Source organism: Daphnia pulicaria, chromosome 12, assembly GCF_021234035.1.
Source record: "Daphnia pulicaria isolate SC F1-1A chromosome 12, SC_F0-13Bv2, whole genome shotgun sequence".
NCBI lineage: Eukaryota > Metazoa > Arthropoda > Branchiopoda > Diplostraca > Daphniidae > Daphnia > Daphnia pulicaria.
This window is the reverse complement of record NC_060924.1, coordinates 1,643,223-1,653,779: the sequence shown is the minus strand read 5'-3', so window position 1 is coordinate 1,653,779 and position 10,557 is coordinate 1,643,223. Positions and strand designations below refer to the sequence as shown.

The 10,557-nt window shown below is 42.3% G+C and overlaps 4 protein-coding genes across 4 annotated transcripts in view; all 4 read left to right on the top strand.

Annotated features, from left to right (window-relative positions):
• Nucleotides 1–10,557, top strand: part of LOC124316246 — a 686,332-nt gene that overhangs the window by 74,995 nt on the left and 600,780 nt on the right. The window lies entirely within an intron of this gene.
• Nucleotides 553–4,281, top strand: LOC124316174 (serine-rich adhesin for platelets-like). The gene is made up of 12 exons (XM_046781966.1): nt 553–1,248; nt 1,316–1,393; nt 1,535–1,873; nt 1,955–2,096; nt 2,179–2,306; nt 2,370–2,525; nt 2,590–2,735; nt 2,807–3,056; nt 3,131–3,238; nt 3,313–3,407; nt 3,477–3,849; nt 3,929–4,281. Exons 1-12 carry the CDS (start codon nt 1,026–1,028, stop codon nt 4,060–4,062), a joined length of 2,172 nt encoding a protein of 723 aa, XP_046637922.1. The 5' UTR covers nt 553–1,025; the 3' UTR covers nt 4,063–4,281.
• Nucleotides 4,884–7,148, top strand: LOC124316251. Its single transcript, XM_046782078.1, has 9 exons — nt 4,884–5,072; nt 5,140–5,190; nt 5,258–5,569; nt 5,631–5,781; nt 5,840–5,961; nt 6,038–6,169; nt 6,236–6,381; nt 6,462–6,813; nt 6,874–7,148. Exons 1-9 carry the CDS (start codon nt 4,907–4,909, stop codon nt 7,017–7,019), a joined length of 1,578 nt encoding a protein of 525 aa, XP_046638034.1. The 5' UTR covers nt 4,884–4,906; the 3' UTR covers nt 7,020–7,148.
• LOC124316306 lies at nt 7,629–9,810 on the top strand. The gene is made up of 8 exons (XM_046782171.1): nt 7,629–7,964; nt 8,048–8,200; nt 8,272–8,440; nt 8,506–8,633; nt 8,715–8,849; nt 8,937–9,079; nt 9,191–9,455; nt 9,533–9,810. Exons 1-8 carry the CDS (start codon nt 7,736–7,738, stop codon nt 9,667–9,669), a joined length of 1,359 nt encoding a protein of 452 aa, XP_046638127.1. The 5' UTR covers nt 7,629–7,735; the 3' UTR covers nt 9,670–9,810.

Sequence of the window (10,557 nt, the reverse complement as noted above, 5' to 3'; positions counted from 1 at the left end):
CGCCTCCTACTATCTTCACTTGTGTCACGATTTTTGTTTTCTCATTTTATCTGTATTCGATCGATTATAAGCTTAGCACGTAGTACAAACCGCAAAGTTCCGTCAATCAACCCTTTCAATAACTGACATTTCTCTGAAATGGTTTTGAATGAATAATGGACTCTATATAGTAGTCCCACCAACAACCTTTTAATGGTGTTCTGTTTTTCCCTTCTACAATCGAGAGCTTCGATCTTGACGCGTCAATCGACGAGGTTCTTTATATATTCAAATGGCAGGATTTGTCGAATGCAAATTGACTGTAGCTGTGCTGCGTCTATCACTCATCGATCAAGCGGCAGTCAGTGTTTTTCGATTGGGTTTTGTTTACCGACACCGTGTACTGATGCAAAGCCACTGCCATTCTTCTGTCAGAGTGCGCCGAGTGCTTTGGCTGACGTGAGAGGCCGATGAACAAACCACAGCTCGGATCAAATATTGAACAATTCCGTAAATGGTCAAAAAAACAGAATCAATTTAAAATCCGGGAATCTTTTACTTTAATTATTTAACGTCAAAATCTTCCTATATTCTGTATTGGAAAAAATAATTGCAGATGCGCTATATTTGTTGTGTCTCAAGGAATATCCGGATTCCGGAAGAGTTTTTCATAAGCTTATTTACCAGCAGATATTAGGTGCGTGGAACTTTCAAGGGCGAATAAGGCGGCGGCTACTGGAGAGCTACCGAAACATTCCGAAAAGGTGAAAGGGTGGGCGCCTACGTGATGTTTCGTGTTCTCGGAAAAAATGTTTGAAACAAGAAGAAAAAAACAACTGACACATGCCTCGTACTCGCCGTGTATAGTGTCATCGCTATGCTTTTCTTTTATTCCAGAGATTCTGACTGATTGCTTCGACCAATATAAAAAGGGTCCACCGTGAATCAGTCTGGATCAAACCAAGATCAGCGTTCGAACAAGCCTCTTGTTCTTATTTAGTTTCCTAGACTGCTGCAGCTGCCAGCTTATTCAACTTGAATTCAAGATGATCAAATCGACCATTGCGCTGCTGATTATTGTCGCTGCTGGAGTCTTCCAGACCACCGGAGCTTGCGACGAAAATCACGACTACATGGATCATCAAGCATCGGCGTTCCGTAACACCCAACCGATGATCTACGACCCGTACTACCGATATGCCAATACTCCGTTCTTCATTCCGTATTACTACAACTACCCACCGAGTTCCAGAGTCCAAGAGTCATCAGGTATAACACCAAACATTTATTCCATTTGAAATTAAATGAAAAATTGATTTCCATTCATGTCAAACAGATAATTACGAGGCGAGGACACCGTCCGCTGGCAAATTCAATTTTGCCAATCCGTTCAAGAATTCCAATCCACCTAAAAGTAAGTCTTGATTTAATCCGTCTAATTTTGATCGTCTATCGTATAAAAACTAGCATTATTTTCTATGAATGTAGCTTAAATAACTTTGGCTTTCCATCCAAATGGCTTTCTATCAAAAGATTTCATTTCATATTATTATAGGTGATGTGAACGAGGACGAAGCTGAAACCCGCTTTTTCGGCAAGCTGGCCTTAGGTTCTTCCATCCTCAGCAGCACTGGCCTATTCAACAACATGTTCGGGAACAATGCTGCTGCTGCTGCCACGACAGGATACAGTCACGCGTTCAAGCCGTTTTCTCACAAACTAAGCAAATGGATGCCGCTGGTGGCCAACACCGATTTCTCCGGTCTGCTGTCCAAGTTGGACAGTTGCACGGCTCCCAGCCAAGAAGAGGGAATCTGCATTCCGGGATCGGCCTGCTCGCTCTTCGGCGGACGGCCGAGTGGCTCCTGCGGGCTGAAAGACATTTGCTGCATTAGTAAGTCAAAAATATGTCCTCCGTATGTCCTTTCAAATGAATCAACAAAATGGCTAAATTTGTTTTGATTGACGTAATCAGATGCGGTTACGACTTGCGGGAGTACAGTCACGCTCAACAACACTTACTGGCAGTCACCGATGAATTTGCCGCCCACCTGTTCCCTCACTATCAAATTAGATCAGACACTTTTGGAACAATCCCAGGACATCGCCCAAATTCGGTAAATTTATTTGATAAACTCCGTCAAACTTTCTGACAGTTTGAAAAAGATTTTTGAATGTTTTTGAATATTTATTTCGCAGCTTGGACTTCATGTCGTTCAGCATCGGACAACCGAACTCTGACGGCACTTGCGCCACTGACGTTTTCAAAGTATCCGGAGCCGACAATTATGTTCCGGACATTTGTGGTGATAACGCTGGACAGCACAGTAAGTTTAATTCGTCCAATAATTAAAGGTAGAATTCAATTCAATAATTGTTTGCATTAACAGTGTACTTGGACGTGCCTACCCGCTCTGCGGGAACGAGTGTGACATCACCAGCGTCCAGGGAGATCAATCTCTCGTTCCAGTTAGGCGCCCAGTCATCTGCTTCACGGATGTGGAACATCAAAGTTTCTTTATTGCCGTCCCGCTCCAAATATCTCGGTATTAATTATGCCACATCTTATTACATCATCCGAACTGTTTTAACTGAATGTGATCCTTGTAGCTCCGCAGGATTGTCTGCAGTACTACACCACTCCTACTGGCAGAGTTCGCTCGTTCAACTGGCAGGACGTCGCTGGCACCGCTACCCGCCAACTCAACAATCAAAATTACAACATTTGCTTCCGGACGGAACTAGTCGACAGACAGGTATCAATGATTTCCGGATGTAATTTAGCAAAATGAGTTTCTTTATTTTTACTTTAATTTTGAAATATCAGAGAGCCACCGAAATGTGCTTGTCGGAATGTCCGGTAAAGAACGGAGGCAAAGCTTTCCTGATTACCAGTCCAACTGCTGCCACCAACCCGGCCGCTATCGCCGCTAATGCGCAGGCTGCCAGCGACGCTGCTAAACTGGCCGCTGCTCAAACGGCCCTCAATTCGGCCCAGTCATCATTAACGACGGCGACTACAACTTTGACAAACGCCCAGAATGCCGTGACAGCCGCTACACCGGCCAACTACGCCGGTTAGTTGCTAGTTGCGGAGTTAACGTGCCAATTAATCCGTAATTTTAATCTGTAATGGCTGTAATTATTTCAGATCTACAAGCCGCTCTGGTCACCGCCCAGAACAATCTCAAAACAGCGCAAACTAACCTGATTACAGCCCAGACAGCAGTGGTTAACGCTGGCGTCAATGTTACACCTGGTCGGTAGTTTTTTACTACACACAATTTTTTTAAACATTTTTAGCCGATATTGATAACATTTAAATTCAATTAGCTCAAGCCCAAGCTGTTATAGACGCTCAAACAGCAGTGACGGCGGCCCAGGCGGCGGTTACTGCAGCTCAAGCCGCTGCGAACCCACCGGCTCTGGTTTGCGCAAATAATGTTTTGTATAATTCAATACATTTAAGTTAATTGATTTTTTTGTCCTGCGCTAAGGTTGCCGCCCAATCAGCCTTGGCTAGTGCGCAATCATCTTACAATTCCGCTCAATCGGCATTCAACACCGCTCAAAGTTCGTTCAACTCCGCCCAATCCGCATACACCACCTCTTCCAGCGCCGCCACCGCTGCCAACAACGCCGCCCAATCTTCCTCTTCTTCCGGCTCAACGTTTACGACAACTACGACGACGTTCGGACGTCAAGATCCGGTGAATGCCGGCTTACCTGCAGGAACTACACTGGCCGTCTGCTATTACGATTACCTGCTGATTGACGGCGGAAGAGACATCACAAATGCCGTGACGGATCGTTACTGCGGTAACAAATTGAATCCATCCAACGGTGCAAGCACTACTGTCCAAGTTTGCAGTAAGTACATAACCACAATTGCATTTAAATTTTTAGTTTAATTGCGACAATAGAGTGAAATGTTTTAAATTCCTTAAAGCACCGATAAGGCCATTCCGGATCACCTACCACACGGACGGTACTGAGGGAGCGGTGGCTGCAGGGACTAACATCCTTCCGGCGCTAGCCGATACAGGAAACACTGGATTCTGTCTCGACTTCCAAGAGCGATAGACGAACGACCGAGTCCAGCATTTGATAAGAAAATTGCCTTTTGCATCTTTTTCGAGTGGTCGGTGGTGGAATTTTAGAAAAGTTTTCTTTAGATTTAGTTGTAGCAAACAAGGTTTGGTGGGTCATTTATTAGTTCCAATGCATGGTTAGTTATAGAATTAGCGAATTGAATTGTATGCCTAGAGAGTAGTGTATTTAAATAAAATTGAATTGGATGGACTTGACTCGAGTTATCTTAAATCCCCGCTGAAATCAAGCAAAGAAATAAAATTTCGAATATTGACACTTTTAAAAAACCCTGGAATGTGAGATGCCAAATCAACAGTATAACCTTGACAACATCACTATTGGCTCATGCTATTTCAATATCACCTTCAAGGAAAGGATACAAACGGTTAGATATTGCTCGCAGCTGACGAGCTTTTATATAGAGCTCTCTCGTCCACCAGCAGCTGAACTACTAGGCTTTGTGGTTTGTAATAGCAGGGGCATTGCGTAAAAATCTCGGATGAATATGGCTTGATCAGCCACTGTCCTCTTTAAAAATGAAGCAACAAAACACTGAATGGACTTGCGACGAGCATTAATGTATGGGAAATATTTATCGTTCCGCGCATTTTATGCTTATGCTTATGGACAGCTACGTTTAATATTTTCCTGTTAGTATTCAGGACAAGTTTGTAAAAGAACTCTCAAGATTTTTTGATTCCGAATTCCTGCGTTCACGGAACCCGCGTACGATATGCGCTATTATACTCTGGACTGTATAAAAGACGAGGAGAGATGTTCAACGAAACACAGTAGACTGAATGACTGTTTGCGAAAGCAGAAGCAGCTAGAAGAAATGTCGAAACATTTTCAAATTTTTTTAGCAACAACGCTTATAATGTTATTACAGCAGCACAGCCGTGCTTGTGATGAACTTGCGCCATTTAGTCGACAGCAACCGAGTGCTGATTACTTTCATCCGTGGCTTCCTTTCTATTATCGACCCAACGCAATGATTCCCGGTAAATATTAATTTGAGAACAAATTTGTTTCTTATCTAATATTTTATAACGCATTATGTTATGTTAGATTATGTCGAATTCGACACCCCTTTTATCGAAAACTTCTTGATTGACACCGGTGAGAATATTGTTGCGTGTTTTATTCGAGTTAAGATATTTTTTAAAATGTGTTCTACTGAAATTAGGTAATAATGTTGATGAAGGAAACAACCAGGTGGAAGGACGTTCGATCCTCGGTGATTTGGGTGCCAACTTGATCAACGCCGGGCTCTACAACAACAGATTCACTCCAAGAAACAACTTCAGGCCTTTCGCCAATCTCGCCAATCGGATTCCCTTCTCGTTGAATCCGAATATTTTGAATAATCCACTGGCCAATTTTGATGCCTGTACGGGAACCAGCGACGAATCTGGAATCTGCACTTCCGGATCTTCTTGTACCGTTTTCGGTGGACTTCCCAACGGTTCCTGCACTCTGGGAAGAGTCTGTTGCACCAGTAAGTTGATTGGCCAATTTCTTTGTCAATCTCTTTGAATAACAGACACTTCCATTTAAAGATAAAATCACTAAATGTGGCAGCACCGTCACACTGAACAACACGTATTGGCAGTCTCCATCAACAACTACTAGCGCTGCTTCCACCTGCACCTTGACTGTTTCACTGGACACTAAACTCAGGGAGCAAAAGAAGCCCGTTTGTCAAATCCGGTAAGTTTATGCCAAATTCTTGTGTAAATCGTCTTTTGATTCATTGTTATCGATACAGTTTGGACTTTGTGTCATTCACAACTGCCCAGCCAACAGCCGGAACTTGTACGGACACTTTCCAAGTCGGCGGAGCATCTACCGTGGTGCCTATCATTTGTGGAGACAACGCCGGACAGCACAGTGAGTATTAACTAAATATTTATAACGTATTTGAACATTGGAAGATTGACCATTATATTGGTTAATATTATTTAAGTGTACTTTGATGTTCCATCGTCGGCAACAACCCCAACTGATGTCCAGCTCATGTTCAGCTTTGCAGCTGGAACGGTGACGCCTTCGTGGAATATCAAAATCGCGATGCTCCCTTGTGGCGCTACTTACCTTGGTAATTAATTCGACAATAATAACGCGGAAAATTTGGAAATTCATTTAAATTTGAATTGACTCGCAGCCCCCAAGGATTGTCTCCAATATTTCACCTCTGCTACGGGCAAAATCAAGTCGTTTAATTGGCAGGACGTCGCCAGCACTGCTACCCGTCAACTCAACAACCAAAAATACAACATTTGTTTCCGGACGGAACTGCTTTCAGGATCGGTTGGTTTTTATTCATTGATTATTTCACCATCGTGAACATTGATTCTAATAATAAGTGAATGATGGCTAACATGAGATAGGAAGCCAACGAAATGTGCGTTTCAGTTTGCTCGGTGAAGAACGGAGGCGACGCCTTCTCCATAACGACGGTACCGGCGTTTCCTCCCGGTAACACCGATCAGAACGCAATCAGTTATGCCGCAACTCTTTCTGCAGTGGGCACAACTATCCACTACAATCCACCGCCAGACACAGTCGTCAATGCAGTCTGCCTTTACGACTATCTGATTATTGCTGGCGCTAGAGACGCCACTGGAATAGAGGCCGACCGTTACTGTGGCAACGCCCTTAATCCGTTTCCCGTAGGAAATGCTTATTATTATTATTACTCTTCCACGGCGGGTGGTTTACCCACAAGTATCCAAGTGTGCAGTAAGTTCATTGTTACACAGATTATAAATTGTGGGCAACTTTTAATTCATTTTTAAATAGCTTCGATTAGGCCATTTAAGCTCACCTATCAGACCGACGGGACCGAAGCGGCCATTGTTTCAGTTCCGGTGAATTCAAATACGCCGATTGCGGCCGCCGCTGATACAGCTAACACCGGATTCTGTATCGACTACCTGGAGCGATAAACAAAGTCTAAAAAAGCCGAACAAACAAATATTATTAAAACTGTTTTCTCTCAACAAATATTCAGTGGGTATTTTTTTAATATTATTTTTTAAATTCAACTAGGATGTCTTCAGTGGTGGTTTGGATAATTTTGGACAATGTAATCAATAAATTTCAACCTATATGAATCAATCTCTACTCTCATTTAAAAAAGTCACAATATAAAAACAATTCGTGACAGTGAAGGTCACATTGAGAGCAATCAATAAGAGCGATCACGCGTTCAACCAGGAAATCGAAAAGAAAAACTTAACGACTCAAGAAATTCCCCTAAATTGCGCGAACAATGAAACTCAGGACTCCCTAACGACAGTTCGTGATAGAAATATTGAAGGCCGCTATAAATATAAAGGTGCTAGCTACATGACATCAAACCTCTTCGAGGCTGAACGGTTAAAAAACAGAGTTTTACACCAAGAAGCAGCAATAAAACTCGCTCAAACCGGCGATCGGGTCCCGTCCCCTTACATAAATAAAATTTCCGCTTTAATCTATTCACAGAAAAATCAAAAGTTCATTCGCACTGCAACATTTTGGCTTCTATAAATATAGGAACACGCAGAGTTTGGATTTCGTTCACAGTAGTCAGTTGCCAGAAGACTGTCAACTGTTGTCTATAATTCTTCTCCTGTTTCGATCCTTTCACACTAAACCGAATTGGCTGAAATTAATTAAAATGCTAACTAATAAAATTTTGGAATCGAGTCTTTTACTGTTCATTTGTTTTCTCCGGTCTGGACGAGCGGACACGGCGATTGTTGTAGAAGCCTCAGATGATGATGAGTCTAAAGATTCAGTCGTCGTGGAAGATGTACCTCAGTATGGATACCCAACTACTCCTTGGCTACCCTATTACTTCTTTTCACCGATGATGCAACCTCAATATTCAGCATCAGGTATCACATGTAAGTGCCGTATAAATCCCTTTTGGACTAGCACTTTTAACTCCTTGTTCTAACGGATATTTTTGAAACATAATTTGCATCAGCTTTGAGTAGAAACTGGGGCACTGTGTTCGTGCCGTTCACAAGCTGCACGTCACCCAACAAAGAAACTGGAATTTGCGAAGAAAGCGGCGCTTGTATCAGACTCGGAGGCAGAGCTTCTGGTTCCTGTGCTAACGGCCGTGTCTGCTGCATTAGTAAATATAACCGGAATATGATTTTTATCATTAATAGTTACTCGGGTGATTTAACACATTGTGCCAATTAGATATCGTCACCAACACTTGCGACGAGACGGATCGAAAGGTCATCACCGTCGACAACACTTACTGGCAATCTCCAACGACTGGCATAACCTCTTTCGTTTCCTCCTGTGGTATAACGGTTAAACTGGACGCCAAATTGCCGGAACAAGGAAAGGCCGTTTGTCAAGTCCGGTGAGTTTATCAGTAAACACACTATGTAACAATATCCATTTCACGGTAGAGATTTTTGTGTGTAGGTTAAATTTTGTTCTGTTTACCATCGCCCAACCGGACGCGGAGTCAGTTTGTATCACCGATACTTTTGATGTAGCTGGAGCCTCGAACAGAGTCCCCACTATTTGCGGAGACAACGAAGGCCAACATAGTAAAATCTTTATTTCATGTGTTGTTCTCCATAATAATTTAGATGTTACAACGTTCTCAGTTCCGAATTAATATCTTTTAGTGTATTTGAATGTGCCTTCATCGTCCACTTCTCCTACCGACTTGCAATTCTCCTTCAATTTCGGGACGAATTCAAATCCTGTACGCGCCTGGAACATTTTAATTTCCATGATCCCTTGCGACTCGGCAAATCTCGGTGAGTATTCATACCGGATGAATTTACCAAATACAAATTAGATTTTTATTGACGTGTGGTTCGCTGTTTATCTATTTTGACCTGCAGCACCCATGGATTGTCTCCAGTATTTCACCGGCCGCACGGGAACTGTCAAATCGTTCAACTGGCGTGATGTCACCGGAACGGCCACTCGTCAGTTGGCCAATCAAGACTACAGCATCTGCTTTCGAACGGCGCCAGGTTTTGCTGTGAGTTATTTTAGTCAAAGATTATTTTAAATATTGAAGAATTTCGGCGTTGAAAATAAGCCAAAATATTTCTGGACGAATTGAACGGAATTGAATTTCAAATTTTTGTAGAAGACTTTATGTGTGACCCCGTGCACGGTGACATCAACTCAAAAGCCGTTCAGCCTCAGCTTAGCAAGATCTGTTCAACCTCAAGTTGGACAAAGGATCGATGTGAGTCAATTTCTGTCGACGAACTGCAACAACGACTTCCTGGTCATTCCAGGCGCTTACAATACTGGAAATCCACCGATAGAGACAGACATGACATTCGATCGCTTCTGCGGGGAGAGACTCAATTCTCTGCCAGGAAAAGGTGTCTCAACAACAGTTTGCAGTAAGTTATTGATTGCATTGAAGCTTATTATTTTGGTGCTTGTCCGCTAAAAATGAAAATTTTTTGTTTTCCAACAGCCACTGCGACCCCATTCAGACTTCTGTACCGCACCAATAGCGATGAAACGTTAACTGCAACTATAGATACTGCTGGTCCAAACGCTGTTCCTATCGCCGGAAACCGTGGATTCTGTCTCAACTTCCGCAATCAATAATTTATTCAATCGTCCAGCTAGATATGTCGATGCCATTCACATGATTTATTGATCTTTATATGGAATTAGATTTGAGGTGACGGCTCTCTTTTCTATGTAGCTATATGGTTATTTGGGATTCAATAAACAGTTTTATACTATAAGTCTATGAACTGTGCAAGGCTATTATCTTCTCATACTATATAGAATTGCTTCGATCCTGCCGAATATAGCCTTCCGGGTCGGAATAAATTTAGCCAACAATTTGCAAATTTGATCAAAGTAGAGGATAACCAAATGAAAGCTTTTGATATAAGTTTGGCAAATATAGAAAAAGCAACAATAACTGGTCCGCTGCAGTTTTACAAATGACATCGTTCTATATAGTATAGGTATAGATTCGAACGGATTCGAATTATGAAGTTGCAATATTATGAATTGCTATAAATGCAGACTTAACTCTATACTTAAAGGAGATTGTCCTTGCAACATGCTCATTTCAAGTTCATTGAAAACACACAACTAATAAAATCGACAATATAATGAAGGAAAATCGGGAAAGTTCTCAGTAACCTGATATTTGTGACACGTCAATTATTTTTCTTTGTTGAGATTAACACGTCACTCTGTATCCTGGAAATATATTTTTTTAACGCCTGTTCAAAACACCACGCTATCTTATCTGAAGAGTCAAAACAATTGTCTTGTGTTCGTGAAGTTTGGCATTGATTTTTTGGCCCCGTCGAATGTCGCACTGTAATAAAAATCCGTGAGCGCGTGATTGACATTGAAAAAATGCTGTGTTGCCATGGGACACACGGGAAAATTCCCCGTCACACCGTCAGGCACCTGCGACAACAAAGCTGCTATAGTATAAGCGTAGCGTTTTACACAAGTTGCGGCCATAAA